Source organism: Stegastes partitus, unplaced genomic scaffold (genome assembly GCF_000690725.1).
Source record: "Stegastes partitus isolate 25-593 unplaced genomic scaffold, Stegastes_partitus-1.0.2 Scaffold36, whole genome shotgun sequence".
Classification (NCBI taxonomy): domain Eukaryota; kingdom Metazoa; phylum Chordata; class Actinopteri; family Pomacentridae; genus Stegastes; species Stegastes partitus.
This window is the reverse complement of record NW_007577767.1, coordinates 1-22,628: the sequence shown is the minus strand read 5'-3', so window position 1 is coordinate 22,628 and position 22,628 is coordinate 1. Positions and strand designations below refer to the sequence as shown.

Sequence of the window (22,628 nt, the reverse complement as noted above, 5' to 3'; positions counted from 1 at the left end):
AGAATGGAGACACTGTGCGCTCTGAAAACGGATTTTTAGGTAACGTTGACATGGGCGACTAGGCAAAGCCAGCTGCATGAACTGAGGCTCATTAAAGCCATTATAAAATGCATTTAAAATCCACTGTATAATGTCATGACATCAGTATCCAGGTGGAACCTTTTATCCTAAGATAAAGAGCTTCTATGTGGCTGTGGCACGGAGGTAAATTGCAAATCACAGGCCAAGAATCCACACAGATAATACCGCTGGAGTTCTATTCATTTTCATTAACAGGTTAGCTTATCCTCCTTATTGATAATTATTATGAATGATTAAAGCACTATTAAAAAAACATTTCCTTAGATAAAGATTCAATAGAGTACAGAGCCTCCCAGGCTTAATTACGCAGATTAATTCATTATCTATTCTCTGAGTCACAGTCAATTACAGGTACAATTACATTTAGCTCAACTCATTCCTACGTTTGGATTAGTTTCACGTATTTGTGTGCAAGAGAGAGGAATGGACAATGGTTCTTCATCACACATGCTGCAGAGTGCATAATAAAATAAGTCATACTTGTAGTGTTGACGCAGGACACTCCGTCTGGTGCCAGGATGAGGTCATGATCGCAGTAGCAGATGATGGCAGCCTTGGTCTCGTGGCATTCGCCGCTTTCACAGTGGCTGCAGTTCTGCTCCGGGCTGATGATCACCTCACCGTTCCCTTCCATAGCTTCAGGCATCCGCACAAGCACACACATAGACACACACACAGGGGACAGAAAAGAGGGTTTCCAAAACGAATAGGATTTGATTAGACATCTCCAGGATGTCTCCTGGTAACACGAGCAAAAGTTCACTAACACACTAATGTAATTTACTGGAAATATTCCTAATTAAAGAATGTATGAGGGTACTTTCCTATGTTTTCTCCCCATCATCATCATCCAGCACATGGTCTACCTACTTATATAACACATACTAGATCAGAGTGATGTTAACAACAATCAAATGATCTACAAATGTCCCTCCAAGACCTTACAACCTTCATGTTTCAGGAAAAAAAAAAGACAACTCCATCTGATGTCCAAATGTGCGTCTTGAATTAAAGTTAACAAATTGAGGTTTGCTGCCAAAGTGATGGAACTTGTTTTTCTCTTGGCCATTTTTCACTGCAGGAAGATGCAGGCCGATTCAGGGCAGCCCTGAACCTTTGAGCGTGTTCTGACTGCAGGAACTGCCCCTGTAGATCCTCTTTCATGACTGTTTTAGAGGAGGAAAAGGACCTACTGCAGGGCAGGTACATCTCAACACTGATTGGTTAAATTCAAAGAAGACAAATGCTGATTTGTTGAACAAGAGGCTTTTATAGATAAAACTTTATTTTGAAATGCATTTATTTGATCAATGCTTTCGGTATTGAATTTGGTTTGGTTGGTATTTGTTTTGACTATCTGATGTTTTCACATTCCCACTGCCATGTGGGTGGTTGTGCTTGAGAAGCCCTGGTTTATAGTGCAGTAGGGAGCTTTGTATTTATAGATAATGCATGATTAGTGTGGATGTGATACCTAGTTTATCAACTGAATCCATTAAAGACAGAATTCCATCACAGCTATCGTATGCATATGTCTTACATTGGGTCTGGGGGAGTCAATCACTATTCATGTTAGACAAATATATACAATATAATCCCCGATAAGCATTTCACCTGCACATGAACACTGAGTTAAACCTTGTCATGAGACATTCTGTTCTATGATTTCTATTTATGACCAATAGGTTTATCGCCAAAGTGTAACTGTTCACATTACACTTATTTAACCCTCTGAACCCCCGAACCCACTGCCAGGTGTGAAAGACATGCTATCATTTTAAAAAAATGCCAAAATGACAAGTTTTATCAGAGCAGGAAACTGTAAAAACATAACATATTGTCAGATTTTTTTCCTTTTAACAGTCTGTGAACAAACTGTGTGAATTCTGGTTCCTTTGGGAAACTTGATATTTCATCAGAAGCACTTCATATGTCTCATTTAATAATTTGCCAACAGTAAGCTGTTTGCAGTAACTAAATTCTGTACAATTTTTTTTTTTTTAAAGTCTGTGCTCCCTCTCACAACGAAGAAGCTATGACTGACAAAAAAACTGACAAACATTCAGTAACTTTTTAGCTGAACTACAGACTGTGTGCCTAAACAGAGCAGATAGACAAGCATGAGACAAATAAAACATATTAGTAGTAAATCTATAGTGTGTAGAGCCAGTTTTTTTTTTACAGTGTATTTTATGGCATTCTAAGATTGTTATGCTGCTCAAAAGGCCTGTTTGAGTCCTCTCTGCTGTGTTCCCTTGTTGTGCTGTTTCCACAGAGGTGCAGTACTCTATATTTCAGTGTAAAGTGAGCCCACAGTGGGTAAAAACATGACGGTATCAAATAAACTGCCAGAAACTGCTTGGGATTCAGAGGGTTAATTGCATTGGGTATCTTTACTGCCCGGCTAGTGCAAACCTCTGTATGAAACACATAAAGCTGGATTGGTTGTTTTGCTGCACTTCATTACAGCCTAATCTTACCTTAAACTAGATGAATTTACTGATTCTGAGTGGAGGTGTGCTAATCAGAAAAACCATCTGCTGTGGTCCTTGGCTGGGGAAAAAAAAAAAAAAAATCTGCAAACTCTCTGCCCTCTATGGCGCGACAACTTATCGCCATAAATACTTTTAAATAGATTTTACGACATCATTTATTCTATCTAGATTTAAAGAACCCAATTCTGTTAATTGTAAACTACAGCACGCAGGGACAAAGCAGTCTAACATGAATTAGTTATGGGCCGTCCGTGAAAGCTCCACTGTTTAGTAAGCAAAGCAAATGCACTCATCTGCAGAATCTATTTTCTCTCATCATTCTGTTATCAGCTTTATAAGTACAAATACATAAATCCAACCCAGAAACACTGGAAAGGTTTCCAAGGAAGAATACAAATGTCTTGAATGCTGCTGCTGACTGCATACTAATATGAAGGTGTGATACTCTGTATTGTGGATCTTTTAAACCCAGTGGTGCTGAGTCCTCCTTCATGTTGCTTTTCTGCTCGAGTGAAGAGGGTGCAGTGATGGCTCCTCTGCTGAATTTTACAAATGTGTCTAGGACATGATGTCTGCACATCTGATTTAGTTTAATGAAATAATTGACGACAGTTTTTCCACTACCACAACAAGAATTCCTATGAGTAATTTCATTCTCTCAAGCTTCGACCCTTTATATGAAAAACTGCATTTTCTCCTCCCTCCTGGTAAATCAAATGAGTTTCACTGAAGCTCTCGTGGTTTCTAATAACATGCATGTTTTCTTCAGTCCCTACCCGCATCTAGTGGCAATATGATGGGATGACTGTGTCGCCCTAAGTGTGTCATTCAGCTTTTGAAACATTCTGTATTGTGTGAAGGGACCTGCATTGCAAACTGGTTGCCTCCGTCAACATTACTGATATGATTTTTGATCCCTTTTTATGTCTTTGACTGCACACAGCCAGGCCATCCTGAATCACCTACTGTTTTTATTTGAGCTCGAGAATCGCCCATTGCAGCTCAAACTGAGAAGGAAATTGCTGGCATAGCCGTTTATGATTACAACTTCTAGCCACAAATGCTCCTAAACCTGACCTTTACACAGATTATATTCTTTTAAGTTATCTAATCACAGATATTACAAGACAAAATGCCATTTTCCATATTACAATAATGATATAGACATTTTGGGTAATTTACTTGCAATGTAGTGTCTATAAAAAATATTCCCCTCCCTTGGACGTGTCCTCCTTTTATTGCGTTTCAACACTGAGTCCAGGTCAATTTAATACGGCAAATAAAGACACTTTCGTGTCAAAGTTAAAAACGAACTTCTACAAAGTAATTTGATTCCAAATACAAAATGTAAAATAGGTGATTGCGTATGTATTCACACCCTTTAAAGTAACACAACTCATCCAACACAGGGGCAGCCAGTTGGTGCTAGTGTCACACAGTTTGTGAAATGGAAATCATCTGAGTGTAGTGACTGTTTCTCAAGAGATTACAGTACAAAAAAAATGTGTAAGTGGCAGGTCTAGTCACTGGTAAATCAGTGCTCCTGACTAAAACCGCATCATGAAGCCAAAAGAACACTCCAAGATACTTTGTGAAAAGGTTATTGAAAAGCTTAAATTAGCAGATGCATACAAGAACATTTTCAAGTCACTGAGTATCCCCTAGAGTACAGTTAAATCCATCATTAAAAAGTGAAAGGATTATGGCAAATGAGTAAATTTGCCTGGAGCAGGCTGTCATCAAACACTGAGTGACCTTGCAAGAAATAGATTAGTGAGGGAGGCCACAAAGACACCTGTGTTACTGTTCTTTACCTGTCAAAGCTTTTTGGTAGAGTGGCAAAGAGAAAGCCCTGTAAAATAAAGCTTATATTAAATCTAGACTAAAGTTCTCCAGAAGGCAAGTGGGAGACTCTGGAGTCAATTGAAAAAAGGTTCTTTGGTCTAATGAGACTCAAATTAAGCTTTCTGGCCATCATACAAGATGCTGTGTTTGGCGGACACCAAACACTGTACATCATCACAAACACACCATCTGGATGGTGAAGCATGGTGGTGGCAGCACCATGATGTGGGGATGCTTCTCTGCAGCACACCCCGGAACGCTTGTAAAGGTATCGTGTAAAATAATGCAGCAAAGTACAGAGAAGTCCTAGAGGACAGCCTGGTGCAGGCTGCAAAGCACGGCGACTTAGAAGAACATTTGTTTTCCAGCAAGAGAATGATCCAAAGCATACAGCACAATACATACACAAACAGTTTAAAGATAACAAGGCGAATGCTCTGGAATGGCCAAATCTGAGCCCAGACCTCAATCTAGGGTAAAAACTGCAGTGTCCAGATGTGCAAGGACGATTTTACCTTTTATATCTTAAATTATTTGGCTTTCATTTGTAGAAAACAGTTCTTATTTTGGCATGTAATAGTCATTTTTGTAAATTAATACCAAAAAAGATGAATTATATTGACCATGATTCAATGTTGAAAAGCAATATAAGAGGAAAATAAGTGGGTATATATGTTTTATAGGCATAGTACAATGAGTCAGTTTCTCTTTTTTCATCTATATCATTAAAATGTTTGTAGCAGTGGTTCCAAGAAACGAACAGTTTAAAGTCTGATAAAGATCTGTTGATAGATGTGACTACAGAGATGATAACTGTTAGATGTTAAAGATGTAATGATCTGGTAGATATCGTATCATAATTATTGTGAGGTAACAAAACCATAGTAACTGTAGGTGCTAACTTAGTCTAGGTAATGCTTAAAAAGTACATCTATAGTATTTATATAGTACATTCATTGGTGACTTGATCAGAGCTATAATTAAATCCTAAGGCAAACGATAGATAACACCAACAATAATAAAACCTATCTAATGAATCGTCCTTCTCTTTTTGCATAGCAAGTGTTGAAAATAGAAAGGAATGAAGATTATATCTGGTTTTTTAAAAAAAGAAGAATTGTGTACAGTTGGGACAAAAAAAAAAAAGATTTCCTCTTATTTACAGCTATTCACAGAGAAAATGAAATAAGGCTGATAACATATTGAGGACTACAGCGTTTGAAAGAGGTATCGCCTCATAATACAGAATCACTTCTATCAAAGTTCCATGAAAGAGAGATGTAGATGCAAACTTTTCTACAGTCCAAAAACTATTTGAAAACCCTCTTCAAAGTCTATTTCCTACTCCTCCTTTTCGTACTTCTCTGTAGAGCTCAGTGAAGTGGGAGTCTGGGATGATGTATGACCAGTCAACAAGCTTATCACTGCAGCTGAAACTTCCAGTCAAGATGGTGTTTTTTAGTGCTTGTTAGCTTCAAAAGAACAGAGCGGACGTGGATCAACAGGTTTCCACTGGAGGAATTTACTGATCCGTTCATCCTCTCCATCAATTTGTTCTGCAGTCTTCGGTTAGAATGAACTGCTGTACATTTTAACAAAGAAGACGCCACAGACTGAGCCAACCTCGTCTTACTGTACAGTTATTTATTTGTGTTTCTATTATATATTTCCCAGTGGAATCTAATTAATCCAGATGTACCACAGCAAAAATAATTTAAAATGTCAGTTTTTCTGATCATTCTGGGAAGTACAAACACACTAACCCTCATCTACAAACACTATCGCAGGTATTAAATGCTGCATACTAATTTATTGATAGCCGGTGTTGACTGCTAACAGCTTCACCTGTATTTTGAAACACAGCCTAGAAATCGTGACATTACCTTTCAGAGGATAGAGGAAGAGTTCTCCCTCTGGGCTGAGGAAGGACGTGCCGTCGTCACCATCATGTTTGGGGTTATTATCTATGGAGGTGTTACCACCTAGAAACAAGGACGGGAAACACAACAGCACAGTCAACAGTGACAAAACCTCAAATGAACACGTGGTATCTTTATAGTGCTAATTGGGGAAAAGCATGTAAGAGCTCAGTTCACATATAATCCAGACAAGAGCACAAGGACTGGATTGGACACAAAGGACTTTGTGGTTTTATCATCTGCTGTAATGCCAGGCAGTCTGATTGTCCTCCCATTGTGCTTCATGCATCTGTTTGTATTCACATCAAGCTTTTTTTTTTTTTTATCTTTGTGTTTGCCATTGATTGTTAATGTAGCAGTTACTTGCTTCCCACCTAAAGTACTTTATTGTTAACCCTGTAAAGCCTGAACCATGAAATAATTGCCATTTTTTAAATGAAATGTTTATTGAACATTCTGACAAATTTAAGAAAAAAAAGAAAATGAAAATATAGCAATTTTCACAAAGGAGTTTTGATTTGAATCATTTTTGCTATATCTGACATTTTTTTATTTCATTAAAGTTATGTTTTTTGGCCCTTTTGTCTTTATTTGACAGTGCAGTTGAGAAGAGACAAGAAAGTCAGGGAGAGGACATGTGGGAAAGGGCCATGAGCGAGATTCAAACTCATGACCTCCACATCGGGGACTATAGCACCTCTATATGGGACGCCAGCTCAACCAGGTGAGCTATAGCAGCACCTGACATCTGGCATTTTTGGTGCATGAATTACGATCCATGGTGGCTCATCCGTGCACTGAATGCGTCTGATTGTGTGCATCGGGTTTTTCAGGAAAAAAATAGCACACTGATGACACAGAGAAGTCTCAAAAACTCATATAATAAATATATTAGACTTTGTGTTACAGGGTTAATTACATTTCCATTATTTAAACTAGGCTCGGTCTTGTTTTTTGTACTGCCCACCACTGTAACAGCTCAGTTTCTTACCAGATATCATCAAATATTATATGAAAGAGCAAACACACTGCTTACTGATGCACACTAAGTACAAGGAGGTATAAGGTCGTATATTCTGATATTGTTATTGTCTGGGGAAAGTAATGTCCAATCCAGCTGATGGAGCAGTTAGGTGTGGAGGACATGCAGCTGTCTCTGGGATTCAGTGTGATCCCTGTTCAGTATAAGCTCTGTCACCAGGTCACATTCAGTATAAAACGCAGATGGCATAACAAGATGTACATTTGGCTCACACCTGACAGCTCAGGGCCATTTATTTATTTTTTTTAAAAAACGTGGGAAATCTTCATGGACTAACCTCTGTAGCCTCCGCCGCCGCCACCGGCTATACAGCCACCCCCGCCGCCCCCGAAGCCGCCGCGGGTCTGCCAGAACTTTTGACAGGCCTGCCCTCCCTGGCCCCCCAGCACCAGCGGTCGGCCGCCCTGACTGACAGGAGCGCTGTCATTCCAACCTCCGCCTCCACCTGTCGCCCAACACATTTGATTTGTGTAATAACGTGGAGTGAATCAGTGTGTGAGACAGAGATGTGAGAAAGTCTTAGATGAGGGGAAAAAACAATACTGTGCATGTCTACGGGCAAACAGACTAACACATATCAAGAACACACACACACACACAAACACACACATGCACTCCAATCCCCTATTAGTGATAGCACACTGGCTACAGCAGGGACCACAAAATATAAAAATCCCTTAAAAGAGACCTGGTAACGTGAGATTAAATTTATAGGTAATGAAGTTAAAACTAATCCCTCCCATATTCCTCAACACTCGCCAATTTAATTTTCCCATTTCATGTTCCTCCTTCTCCACTAAAACCTGGGCGATGCACAAAAAACAACACATCCCCACACTAGCAACCCCACTTCCCCCAGACATGCTTAATATTTCATTTTTTTTATTTGCAATGTTCCCTCAAAAGTAAAACCATGGCCTTTGAGAAGATGTTAGAATCAACATGTTTTTCAGGGGGCTGCAGCTTCAGGCACCTGAATATAATGAAACCTGCAGTGGGCACGGATGTATCGTTACACTGGTGGAGTGCAGATCTGCCCGGCAATGAAGGGAGACAAAGTGCACAGTATGAATAATCATGAGGAGGGCCACTCTGTGCTTTGTTTTTACTAAAGCGAAAATACCAGCGCACAAAGGTGGAACATTTATGAAACATGCATTAAGAACGAAGTAAACAGCTTCAGGTTGAACCCGTGTGTTTAAGTGTAGGAAGACGTACAAACAAACACTTCGACTATAAATTCCATCTGTATTATTTCTATACGTGCATGCAGAGGGAATACACGGAATTCACAAAAGCCCTCTTCCATTCCAGCACCTCCACCCTCTCAATCCGTCACCGCGTGCGGAGTCACTCTCGCCACTGTGGAGCGTTTCTTAATTAAAGGTTAGGGTAGAAATACAGCGGCTAGCTTTGGGAAGCTCTCACCTTTCTTTGACAGAAACATGAACTGCAATTCAGCACCTGTGATGATTTATACTGTGACCCTATGTGAGGTAAAAACCTTGTCCAGTGAGCATTTTTTATTTATTTATTTCCCCACATGTCTATATGTTGTCTTTTTATATGGATTATACATCATGAGCAAATGAGCAGTAAATGCCATTTTTTCACCTTGAAACCACGGTGAACCGACGGCAGTCTGAAAAACATGGATTCAGACTTCCGGAGTTTCATACAAAGATACATAACAAATCTGAGGAACTGATCCTGCCAGCTTGCAGGGTGGAGTTTTCTGTATCATTATGCTCCCGAGCTGGTTTCTGGTTTGAATCTGTATGGCTGAATTACTCCAGGATTACGACTTGTGTAATTTTAAAGTGGACTCGTGAGTGAGCTGGTGTGCTCCTGCTGCAGCGAGCGGGGAGGGATGTTTGTTTAGATCTGCACATTTTCGAGGAAACAGTGGTGCAGAAGTGCATCTAAGCCATTTTAGTGCATAATGAGGTTATTTTTTATAGAAAAAAATGTATAAATTAGCAACTTTGAAAGAGAGAGATGAGTTTTTAGGAGTTAACTCAACAACAGGAGAGTGAGTTTAGGATCACGTGTTGTTTTCACCTCCTGAGGAATCTGTCGCATTCAACACCGACGATAAAACATGTGTTGAAATGCTCTTACTTATCTTATTTCAAATCTGCTTTCTTGTTCTTTATTATTGCCTGTATAACAATAACAACACTAAAAACACTTTTCAAAAGCAGAGGTGCTTACCAGCTGATTAATTCTGATAAACAGAATTTCACTTTGCCACTTATAGTACAGAGAACAAATAAGCTAACAGTACTTTTACCATGAACTGCGTACCTTGAGCTTTTATGTTTTATTATGATATTTTGAGAAATCGTGTTTACCGTTCAAGTACATGAAAAGACTCACAGGTTCTTTAAGCATTGAGGCTTTAGGGATAACTCAAGTTTTCTTCCTCTGGCAAAATGTGCATTTATATTTATTTGCACTGAATGCAACAAAACATTACTCTGTAGTTTTTTGCCTTCAAACATGAATCACTGTCAATATCTATTTTACTTGATCACAAAAGCCATTTCATTTATTACTGAGGCACTCCTCCTGAAAGATCCAGCTCGTGTGTGGGGTTTGCGAGGACTTTGCTCCATTCTGGACACAAAACAGGGGCACTTGGATTGATGCAGACTCGGTGTTGAAGGGCTTTATTACCCACTCGCACTTAATGCTGGTCGGTTTGGATTGGCACTTAATGTGGCGGCCCCCTTCACATGAACGGAGTGAGAGCGCGCAGGGAGAGAGTGAAAGGGATGCGATGGAACCGAGACAAAGCCTTTCTCATCCTAAAGTGGGGAAAGATAAGCCCATACGCACTACACAACCGCACTGCACTGCTCATCTGCTCTCATCACTTCAGCCATTTTTTATCTTGTTCTCTATAGCTCATAGTCACTCCGTAGACTGTTTCTACCTCAAACACACAACAAACACTGAGTATGTTCTGTTCCCTCACAATCACAGGCACACGGCTCTCATACATACAAGCACATCAAAGCTTGACTGTGGCGTACCTGCAGCGTGCGACTTCCCGTTGCGTCCCGGTTGGCTGGGGTTATAGTCCATCTGCTCCAGCTGGTTCAGTGATTGGCTGCTGTAGCCCCGCCCACCTCCCCCAGCAGCGATGATTAGAGGGATGGACACGTCTCCATCCACCTGGGTCAGCAGAGCCAACAGTTAGGTTTGTGCAGTGCTGCAGCATACACTCTTCAAAGGATAAGCTCACCATTTTGGGAGATAGGATTTTTTTTTTTTTTAACCCTCCACCAGTTTCTGGGCTTTTTTTTGTTGTTGTTGTTGCTCCTTTTACATTTATACCCACTGTACGCTGATTTAATACTGTGACATAACATCCGGCACCTCTATGGAAACAACACAACCATGGCTAGAAGTAAAGAGAACCCAAACATACATTTTATGCAGTTTGACACAGTTACATTGTTTTACATTGCAAAGAAATAAAAAATAAAGAAGCTTGATTTCTTTGCTGTTTTACAAAATTATAAGAAAAATTACACTCAACATGTACAACATTTTTTCTGCTAGTGTCCACTGGTCTTACCAACACTGAAGCTCCACAAGCTACAGATTAACTATTAGACCTGACCTGTTTACATCTTATACCCACACTATTCACACTATTCTAAACAAAGTAGAGATTAATATTTGAGTTTTAGCAAGGTGGCAGGTGAATTTTGCTCCATCAGATGGAACCAGACCAGCAATTTAACCTTCTAGCTTTTATGTTAAAGCTGAACTGGTGGTTGCTCCATGTGTACAGTGCAGACATAGGTGTGGTATCAGCTTTCTCATCTAACTCCTGGCAAGAAAGCATATTCCCCAAAATGTCAGAGTATTCCTTTAAAGAAATCCTTTGGTTTAAAGAAGATTGGCCTTTTGGTCAGCTTATCTGTTCAAGGATGAGTGTAAAGACGCAAAAAAAAAAAAAGAAAAAGTCATGTGCCCTTGGTGGATTCTTGGCTTTAGAGCTTCATGATCTTTGATATTCTGAGTGACAGCAGGCCAAAAAAAATATTATCTCAGTAACTGGAATCACTTGAATGGCACAGTGAGCTGACAACATGACAGTAGCCCAGAAATCTGCACTGTAATATGTTTTACTCAAATATCGTACAAAACAACATCTGCATAAATTATGTGCAGCTCCTAAATAAGCTGAAATAAATAGCAGGTGTACATATATCGAGTGCGTCCGTCTCACCTTGAACACATATGTCGCCCCACCGCCGCCTCCTCCACCCCCTTTCACTTGAGTTTTGTTCACCATCGGGCCGCTCTGTTCCAGGCAGATCTTTTTCAGCATGATGTTGGGCTGCAGGGAGGGAGAGAGATGTCAGCTCATTGAAGAATTGCCTTCATGGATGTCAGCAGTGTATAAGAAGGCTGAGCAGTTGCCAAGCCCCAGCTGCTGCGAGTCTAAGGATTTAGCATTATAATGGCGAGCAAATAGCAAGCAGAAATATCTGCACGCACACAGGAACTGAAGCACCAGTGTGATCTGAAGTTTCCACTGGTTCCTTGTTTTGCCTTCAGTGTTTTCTGCAGCAGCGACAGTGTTGTAGAACAGCTTCTTGTTCACGGTGATGGATTAATGTTGCTGACTGAATAAGATATATCTGGAGTTAATCTGAAGTAATTGTTAACGTGTTTTTAAAAAAAAATGAATTGTGTTATGCCCGGTGAATTCATCACATCTGCCAGCACCGCTTGCTGTTGTTTCTCGCTGTTTCCCAGAAATATAGCCTCTTTATAAAAATGAAGCTGGACGTTTTGTTGGCAAATGATGTCAGATGCAGGGACTTCTCCCCAGCTGAGCTTTTGTGAATTGATGTGTCTGCCTTGTGTGCGCTATCATGCTGAACTACCTGCAGCCAGGCCTGCTGTGAGAGTGAGAGGGTATAAGTTTCCTTCCCTCTCTCTGACTGAACCGCTCTCAGACACACACACACACACTCGCAGTCGCTCATCTCTCCCTGAACTCCCTCATCTGTCTGAACCCAAACTCCGGGGGCCTTGAAAGCAGGAGGGGGCGGGACTTTAGTGGCTGTGATTGACAGGTAGAGGGGGTAGAAAGGCAGCGCATTCAAATGTTCTGGGAGAGTCTTCCTCGCTGTTTCTCCCTCTCAGCCTGTTCTGTCATTGCAGCTTCTTGCTTTAAAGCTGAGTTTGTGTATAAGAGGGAAAGAGAACAACAGAACGGAGGTGTGTGTACCTGAGAACCTGTGCGTGTGTGTGTGTGTGTGTGTGTGTGCGTGGCATAAGCAGAAAGACAGAGTGAGTACTTCTCAAGACAAGGGGGTATCATCATTTCCGGCACCAAAGGGAAAGCAAGGTGTGAGGAAAGGCTGTTCTACAGCACAAATCACTTTCTGAGCGACCCTTTGGAGAGAGTCGCTGTCTCTCGCTGTCAGAACTGGGGGGAAATAAGAGGAACCTTAAACGACTTCAGTTTCACTTTGGAACAGGCAAGTCCCTCTCTGCTGTCTGTAGTGAGCACTTCAAGACACACTGTGTTAAAAACTAATAACTGGATGACAGTGGTGAGAACCCCTGCTTGCTAAGCCAGACATTCTGCCTCTAGAAAACAAAACCACGAAGCAGAAACAGGCACTTGAGCTGCCTCATGTCAGACCACAGCCATCTGAGATACAAGAGGTGCTGCTAAATCAGCATCACTTCAAACAAGAATAATGCTCTTGGCTCAATATTTACATTTTATGACAAAGTTTTTATGATTTTTTTTTACTTGTACATTTTTACTTCTCCTCGTTTTATGCTCATTCTGAGGTACTTGTCTTTTTAGGTTTGCTTCAGAGTCCCACCAGCTAATTAATGAACATCACCAGAGTAATACTGACATTATGTGGAGGATATTTCTTTACTATATAAAACGCATGGCTGATATTTATAGGGGTTGTATTTCTATAATTAAAAAAATAAAGCAGCTGTGTTACAATTTCGCCTACATTAATATGGAAATATGTTAAACTAATTGCCCCACTGACACCTGCCTCGAACATGTGATCTTCATTCAAACAACTTCTGCATTAGAGTAAACACGTGATGGAATTCGGAAATAAAATCGGACCAACCGGACCCCCTTTGGATGTGGGCATTGTGGGCAGACCTCAGCCAAGTGTGGCCACATTTTGAAGAAAACTAACATCAGTCTGTTTTGACAGTTCACCTAAAAAAAAAAAAAAAAAAAAAAAAAAGTTCACCTAACATCGCCTCTTTGTGTTTACCAAAGCAAGATTGACAAAAGGTATAAATAATAACAGTAAAATTAGTTAAAGATTGGAAAAAAATAAACCCATTCAGCGTTGAGTCTCCTGATCTAGAACCACAGACTGTATGTAAAAGATAACAACTGTGACATCCCACTGGTCTGTGGCCTACCATTTTAAAGACTTGAGTTTAACATTTGACCACGTTTCAGGTGGGGGGCACATTAGACTGAGAAGTTGAGGACACTGCACATGTCAATGTGGTAGCAACCTGTCAATCACAATGTAACCCACCATTCTAAATACAAATCATAACTCACAAAATGAAAATCATGTTTGCTAATGAAGTCTTAAAGCTAGTGAATGAGACCATACACTCATTAGGAAAACATTTGCTTTGGCAACAAATGAAAGGAGAAGTTGTTCTCATGCACTTCTATGCATTTTGACTTCTTACAACCAGAGGATTTTCCGCTTGCTGGTTGTTAGAAAGAATGCAGACCTAGAGGCTACATCCATCTTTTATATCGAGGATGCATTTCAATATCCACACTACCATACCATATAGTATGCCAGAACCAGACTTAGTATGTCACAATACATAATATGTCAAATTTATTATGCCAAAAACACCAAGATGTCCTACCACAGTTGGTCTCATTTTGCAAAATGCTAGCCAGCATGCTTCCCTGGCCATTCTGACCCATTATCCTCTGTGCATCGGAGGATATGTCACATATGCCACAGTGTCTCGCTCAAGTAACAAGCTCGAGTTGACGAAAGCACACAGATAGGTTACATCACACTGCAGACTGTGACAGATATAGATGGTCTGTGCTTAAGGCACAATATTATGTTGAAGCAGTGTGTATGCATACTGCATGCAGCAGTACGACTATTGTGAGGGCAGCTTTAATATGTTCTGTAAGGAGAAAGAAAAGGGACATTGTATGTCTGGAATGTAATGTGCTTTCTGGCAAGTCATCCAGCCAAAACCTACATTACATGCACATTGAGTTCATATAATATTGCAGGCACAATAAAGATAACGAGAATGCATTTCAATACCATGTGCAAATGTAAAGACCAATGGATTGGATGTCAGTTTCCAGATAATGTATCCAGACACAGTTTGCATGTTATTACCAGGGTTCAATGTGACAGTTGAATGAATGACAATTGCATGAATATATCTACAGACAATGGCACTATGTAATTCAACATAGAAAAAAGCTTATACATCCTACAACCTAATATTGTGCGGATGGAAATGCATGTGTCGTTATGTGCTCAGTCACACAGATTCAGATTCTGGTGACCACATCCTTGATAACTGTGGTTTGGTAGGTGTTCAGCAGCTAGCCTGTTCTAGCTCAGTGGTGTGTCAGTTTTTAGAAGTTAAACAGTGAGTGATGGATGGTTCCAGTGGCTAGAGGGATGGTGAAGGAGTTTTCGTCTCAGTGTTGTGAAATGTGAGGAGAAGCACTGTCGCCAGTGAGGAACACAACGGACACAAGTAAGCTTAAGAGAGACAAGAGGGATTTCACTGCAAGCTTCCATCTGATTAAGGGCATTTGTTTCCAAAGTGAGGCCCAGAGACCCCTCAGTGTACTTAAGGAGGGCTTTCTGCAGTTAGTCATCCTATTTGGATCACGCTGAGGACTAACGATCGTCATTTTTTCCCCCTCTCGTCAGTTTGTGTGGAAAATAATATCATTCAGTCAAATTTACAAGCAACTTTAATCTTCCTACATTGGCTTTGTTTGAGAAATACAAACAAATGGGGGATACTAGAGGATTGCTGGACCCATTTGTGTGTCCATAAAAAATAAATGTTGTGACTCTTCATTCATAAAGTTGATTCATGGTAGCATTTATCGCCATTTTGCACTCATTTTTAAAGTTTATCTTGCTTTTATGACACACTGTAGTCTCATATGCAACTGAACTACTATTTACTGTGAATTATTGGTAAAAAGACTCACATTGGGGCACGCGTCCTCTCCTTGTTGTCCCACCAGGATGTAGCCCAACCCGCTACATTTTGACTTCTCTTCTCACTGGTTCCTGTTTTATGCTCATTCTAAGGTACTTTTTAAACTGGCTTCAGTGTTCCACCTGCTAGTTAATCAACATAATAACACTGACATTACACAGAAGATACGTCTGCTCTCACATGCTGTAGCATATATTTCTACAAATAAGAAATAAAGCAGCTTTGTTACATTTTTTCCACATTAATAAGGAAATATGTTGAGGTACTTGTCCCATTAACTTCTACTATTAACATGCAATCTTTTTTCAAATAACTTCCACATAAGGGTAAACTAGAATACAGATGGATCAGCTGTTTGGATGTGGATGGGCTCACACTGTGATCGTTCAGGTTTGGTCATAATCTGAAGGAAAAACATTAGTTCCACTTGATAGGTCACCTAACCCCTGCTTCTTTGAGAGTTAGGGTCAGGGTTGGGCTAATCCTCACTCTTCCACGCAATTTAGCTTCCACTTTCTGTGAATTATTGGTAAGAAAGACTCACGTTGGGGCACGCGTCCTCTCCTTGTTGTCCCACCAGGATGTAAAGCAGCTCATCCTTCTTCAGCAGGAACTCTCCTGTGATGTAGACACCATGTGACCCGCTTATGGCCATCACACTCCTCCCGCCAGCTGCACCATAGGCAGTGATCCTGAGGTTTAACACAAACAGGACACACACACACACACACACAAAAAAAAACTAATTAGTCATACAATTATCGAAATCATGCAGAAAAATACTTCAGGTTCAGATGAAAACATAGCAAAAAAAATGGTGTTATGAGGCTTTCACACAAAACTAAAGACGCATTCATTGGATATTCCGGGCAGTGCAGTAGGTGTTTATCAGAAGTAACTCGAGGCTGAGTCCTCATGCATTCCTCCTGCGATTTCATGAGTGCACAACATTAAGTAACAGCCAGAATTAATTTGGAAACACACTCGCACCCTGGGTGTTTTTAATAAAAGCATTTGACCTACCATGGCACACTAATGCGAAAGAAAAACATTCAGAGAACCAGATTTCATGGACTGCAACACATGGGCACACAAACACCACAAACACACAAATACACACCTTTGCAGCAGAAGATACTAATTTCAAATGCTCCAGTTTTCTTGCCAACAAAAAAAAAAAAAAAACAACTTGATTGGTTTTTGGGAACGCTTCGATATTTTCTTCCCTGGTGGTCAAGCTTGGTGGGGAGAGACAGAACGTAGCCCGGTGCTCAGTAGAAGCTACCTCAGCTGTTTGCCTAATGACTTTTGGGAGATGCAGAGCGCATATTCATCTCTGTGGCCGTCTGTCAGCTTCATTTACAGGTTCTGCCAGCTAAGCCAGGCCTTATCAAGACCAATTGTGAAGTTTGTGTGGAGACAGAAGGTGTTTTCTAAAACTCTCTGACATGTGTTAAGACAGTGCTGTCCACGCTGTTGTTAGTTAGGTATTTTAAGACTCAAGGGTTTCTGCTGAGCTTATCGGTATGTGTGCGCTTTAGTGCCTGTTTGTGTTTGCGTTGATGTGGGAGGCTTGCAGCTCTCTGAGACGTTTCTGTTCAAAGCTTCCAAGTCAAATCCAAGTTAAACACCTTATGTTGTCATGAGTGCCCACAGGAGGAATATTGATCTCTGTAAAAGACTGTGGATATTACAGCATTAATCCTAGAGCAGTACACAGCGTGAGGTCAAGGTGCTGAGGCTGATTGTTGAGGTATGTGGAAGCCTTAAAGGCCACCAACATAGACATGCAGGTAGGTGGTTTTGGATTTCGGAGTCAGGCGTGGAGTGAATCATGCCATTTAGCTGCCACTACTCCAGCCTCTGCTTCCTCCTGCAAGAATCAGATAGTGATATTTCTCTGTTTGCTTGTGGAAGATTGATGCACTGCTGATGCACAGAGGAGTACAGGTGGGCGTGAGGAACAGTCTGCATTGTTGCGAAAAATGTGAGTTGCACAGAGTGCTGATGCACAAGACAGATAGGTTAAGTGTGTACTATAAGCCGTATGTATCGGTGCTCATGAGCTCAAGTGTATGTACCTAATGACTGGCCTGGCATCACAGTGAGACCCTTCAGAAAAAGATAAAATTATTCCAGAGTGGGTGTTGAGTGAAAATTGCTTGTACAAATGGCTACGTCTGATATTTGTGTGCTCTGAGGCTTTGTACACTGGCAACAGTCCTACCTGTAGGTGCCAGTTTCTGGGACCCGCCACATTTGAATGCCTTTGAAGGGCCCTCGGGTGCCGACTGTCACGTTGACATTGCTGTTCCTGTAGGAGTTGAGGCACTGAGTGGGAGTCGGGCCTTCAGGGCCCACAGCCCCACAGGTATGAAAAGTCCATCTTTTGGCTGCACATGAAGAAAGAGAAAAAAATATATTTAGTACTTTGTCGAGCACAGCTTTAGAAACCCAAATTCTGTATTCAGCTACACACACACACACTTAATCAAACTTAAAGATGATAGAGAGGCTGAAACTCAGACTCAGTTCTTTTTTGTCTCGCATTTACTCCACTTCAACAGTCCCCGCTGCTCCACTTTTACATCAATAATTTCCAAATATACAGTTATAAGGCTAATTATTACATACTGGGAGGGCAAGCTCCAAACTCAGAGGTGCTCATATGAGGTGTTACCATTATATTCATAACTGCAGCCAGGGATGTAGTGCCAGGATCACAGGTGACAAACATTTCTCCTCATTTTCCATGTAATCCCACGTGTCGGTGCTAATTGGAGTTCTTTTCACTGTAATTAGCACAAGATTAGTCTTGTCAGATGGACGTGGAAGGACTTAACGCTGCAGTACTAAATCCTGATTTAAGGCTTGTGAACATAGAGCAGCGAGGTAGACATCAGGGAACGAAGCATCTCTTTCTCTCTCTCATTTTTCTCCCTCTGCCCGGCTGTGAACGCTCCAAAACTACTTCTGATTCATTTCAGAGCAGAGGCCGATTATTGCAGCTGTGACACCGGCTGAAGTCAAAGTCATTCCGGTGATAGAAGCAGTCACATGATGGCTTTCATGGCCTCGGAGTCACTGCTCGGTGTGATTGTAACGCTGTTTGCGATTAGATTCTAATACGTGTTTTTTTTTTTAGCGGTAGACTTATTGAATAGTGACGGGATACGCAGAAAAGAGAAGAGATGGCACGAGAAAGGTCTCGGGAGTGCAACTGAAAATCACGATGCTCTCTCTGCAACACCTTGTGCTGTTCAAGTTGCCTGCTGTGTAGTGCCTATTAGAGTTGAAGCCCAGGAATTGAGATCCCAGCATTTACCAGGATCTCTCGCCAAACTCCAGCCTCTCTAACTGAAGAAAATAACTGCAGGTAGCCAGTATTTTTAGCAAGTGTGATCCTGTGTCGTTGAGTATATCTGTAAACAACAAATATATACCATTTTCTCATTATTTCCAGCTGAGTTATGGTGAGAAATTGCATGAAAGAAGAAATTTGTTTTTTTGGTACTTAGTTCTTTTAAAGCCATGTAGAAAAATGCACATGCAGAGCCAGTTGTTTTGTCGTTGCCACTTTAAATGATGACTAGTATTACTGCTCAAACTGGACGGACAACACGTTGTCAGGGCTGGTTCGGTCCAAAGGCGCCTGGTGAGAGAGAGCCAGCATCAGTACTACATACTGCACTCCACTCTGTCTCACTACAAACATCTCTTTTGAGTTTTGTAAAGTGTTACCAGCAGAGACAATTTCAAACAGACCAATACTTTCAAACACACTTTAAAACACCACTGTGGTAATAGAACAATTTGGAGTTCAGCCTGGTCTTAGCAAATGCACTCCTACTGTAAAAACCACTGTTCGGCTGACTGGAGTTTTGTCTGACTCCTATCTGGGAGAAGTAAATTGATCCGTGAGGCCGGTATTTTCAACACCCAGGGTAAAAAGAGTTAAGACTATTGGGAATAAATCCATCACTGGAGCAGAATAGCCTCCAAAGCCAAATGGTGCTTTAGACGTTAAATCTCACCATACTTAATGGTTTACTCTGAGATGGAAATCCTTTAAGGAAGTTCATACTTAATAGAAAGAAGTTTTAATAAGAACGCCTGACATTTTTATTCTAATTTGGTCTTATTTGGATCGCTATATTTTTAGCCACTTGACATCCTTGTTATGTAAAATGAGCTCAATTTTCCTACATTGGTGCCGCTGTTGCTAGTCTTCGGTTCGATTTTTCTCTCCAATCTCCCCAAGGTGCAGTTGGTTTCACACTTCAACCCATTCGATCGATCTTGTTGGTCCATCAGTATGAATGAGTTCACATGATCACACATATATATACACACACTCAAACACACCACACAACGGCTGTAATGAGTCATTCTGTGACAGGCACTTGGCAGGACAAACAAAAACAAAATGCGCTCCCGCAGATGATAGTCTCCTCTAATAAGGGCCGTGCACACTCGAAAGCCCCTCTGACTTGCAACACACTTGCATACAAACTTGTACACACACTGATGTACACATGGGAATATCCTTGGGGAGACTCTGGCTCTGCCTGACTATTAAATGCATCTCCTTTTCTGTGAACTTTGCCACTGGTGGTATGCCATCATCATAACAAACAGTGGCCTCCATCAGAGAAAGGGGCAATGCTGTGCACTTTCATCAGTGAAAAATAGTTTCAGACAAGTCGCATCAGAGAGTGAACGAGTCAAAGAGAGAAAGAAGCACTCATAGTTAAGAAAAATGTATGATTGGACTGCAGTGTTGCAGCAGTTTTTATCCCCTCTGAACATTATTAAAACAAGACAACAGTAAACATGCCATTCTCCATGAACAACACAGGCAGTCCTGGGGCCAATCAGTAGCAAGAATACAAGTGTTTCAGCATACATAAATCCTTTCATTGTTGGAAAACACTGATCACAAGTGTCTGAGGTATAGTGTGTCTGTGACAGACAGATGGATTTTCAAAGAGACAGATGGACTGGGCCTTCATTACTCCGCACTCGAAGGCATGCTGTGTCAAAGGCATAAATTCTATAAATCTAATTATCTTATTTAGTTATTTATTTATTTTTAACCAGTATTACCTGGTTCTGATTGGTCCTTTCCCCAAATGGAGAAACAACAGAGCCAAACAGAATTACCAGGCTGTACTATGGGCTGTGTTCAACCAACAGTAGCCCTGTGTGAAAAGAAAATAGCCCTTTCATTTATTCGAATGGAACTAATCATCTGCCAACGCAGGTGGAGGCTGTCCTTTAAAAAAGCTGAATCAGGTTCAGCTTTTTGTGCAACACACCATTATTGGCAATGTTCATCAATAAAATACATGCAAGCGCACTGTCATGGTGAACTGCTGTGTATGTATGTACTGATTATTGGTAAAGATAACTCATATGTATGGAGCCCGTCTGGTGACATCGATAAGAAAGAAAAATAACTCGTTCCCACGCATTAGTAAATCATGGCCACGAGTTATTCATGCGTGGGAACGACAAAGTTAAGTCGTGGCCTCGCATTACTAATGTGAAGAAACAAGAGAAACTGTGGAGCAAATTTCACAGTGCGGTCATACCAGCTGTTGATTTAGGATAACGGGCGGACTTACATGAAACATGGAGCATTTTGATTTGATTTCATTTTATTTTAACCTTGGAATGAGCTACACCGATATCCTGCGATCTACTGCGATGAAACACCGTGTGATAACTATGTCATTCCCATGCATTAATAACTCGTGGCCACGACTTACTAATGCGTGGGAACGAGTTATTTTTCTTTCTCATCGATGTCACCAGACGGGCTCCGTACATATGTGATTATTGCATAAAAATTTTTTTTAACATACGACGTAAAAATAGGATTAAATGTATTTATTTATTTATGTTATACATATTATATTTTGAATTTAAAAAGCGCAACCTTCAACACCATGCCTCAAAGTTATTCGTGGTGGTGTAAGTATTGGTGGGACATTGTTTGAGAACAGAGTTGTGACTACAGATTGAGACAGGCGGCTGCATCAGAGCCAAAGTAGTGCCTTTTAAAATTATTATCTTTTCTAAATCATGAATTGCTTAAAAAACTAGGCTCAACAAGAAAAAGACAACAATACAGAATATCTGGAAAATGCGGAATATCAGATCAGGCCAGGGTAAGTATTGGTCAAACCTTACTGCTGTGTAAAGTGAGCAGCATATTTCTAATGTTTACCTTGTTCTTGTTGAAAAAAGAGGAAAGTAGTAGGCTTAATGCAACTGGGGTTTCTGGATCACATTTGATCATTTTATCTGAATTAACAAGCATGCACTATTGCAGCCCGATCATTCTTTTTTGGTCTGAGCACCAGCTAAGAACAGGGATGTTGTCTGCGTGTTTGGAATAGAGATGAATCCTTGCCAAACACTGTATGTAACTCCGAATAGCTAACCTGTACCTGTTTGGGCTTCACAGCGAAATACACTGTAAGTTTCATCACCCCTTTAAACAGATTATTAGCAATATTTACGTGTTTTTTAAAAATAATACAACACATGGTCAGTGAACAGTTCGTAGCATCAACTGAAAATAATGTAGACAAGGCAGATAACGCCAGATTGACTAGTTGGACCAAAATAACAGAAAATCAAAAAGCAACTTAGTCTGACTATCAAGATTTATAAAACAGCTGCACTTAAAATAGTCAAAAACTTAGTTATTTTTAGGGTCCGAGCACTCCGGTGCAAGGACCCTATTGAAACCCTTGTGATTCTTATTAGGGTCCGAGCACCCAAAAGGGTGCGAAGACCCTATTGGAACTGCTCGGATTATTATTATTATTATTAGGGTCCGAGCACCCAAAAGGGTGCGAAGACCCTATTGGAACTGCTCGGATTATTATTATTATTCGTGCCAAAGACACGCGTTTTTGAAGCCCTAAACATACTCGAAAACTCACCAAAATTGCCATGTACATCAGT

General features: G+C 40.7%; 1 protein-coding gene across 1 annotated transcript in view; it reads right to left on the bottom strand.

Annotated features, from left to right (window-relative positions):
- The window catches only part of alk (ALK receptor tyrosine kinase), a gene marked incomplete at its 5' end in the record, with an annotated part of 38,568 nt that extends 20,525 nt beyond the window's left edge, over positions 1-18,043 (bottom strand). Inside the window, 7 exons of the mRNA XM_008302428.1 lie at positions 562-717; positions 6,305-6,403; positions 7,660-7,827; positions 10,421-10,562; positions 11,629-11,739; positions 16,195-16,342; positions 17,878-18,043. Coding sequence (XP_008300650.1) covers positions 562-717; positions 6,305-6,403; positions 7,660-7,827; positions 10,421-10,562; positions 11,629-11,739; positions 16,195-16,342; positions 17,878-18,043 — 990 coding nt within the window. The remainder of the gene's footprint in view (positions 1-561; positions 718-6,304; positions 6,404-7,659; positions 7,828-10,420; positions 10,563-11,628; positions 11,740-16,194; positions 16,343-17,877) is intronic.
- Positions 18,044-22,628: the final 4,585 nt, after the last annotated feature.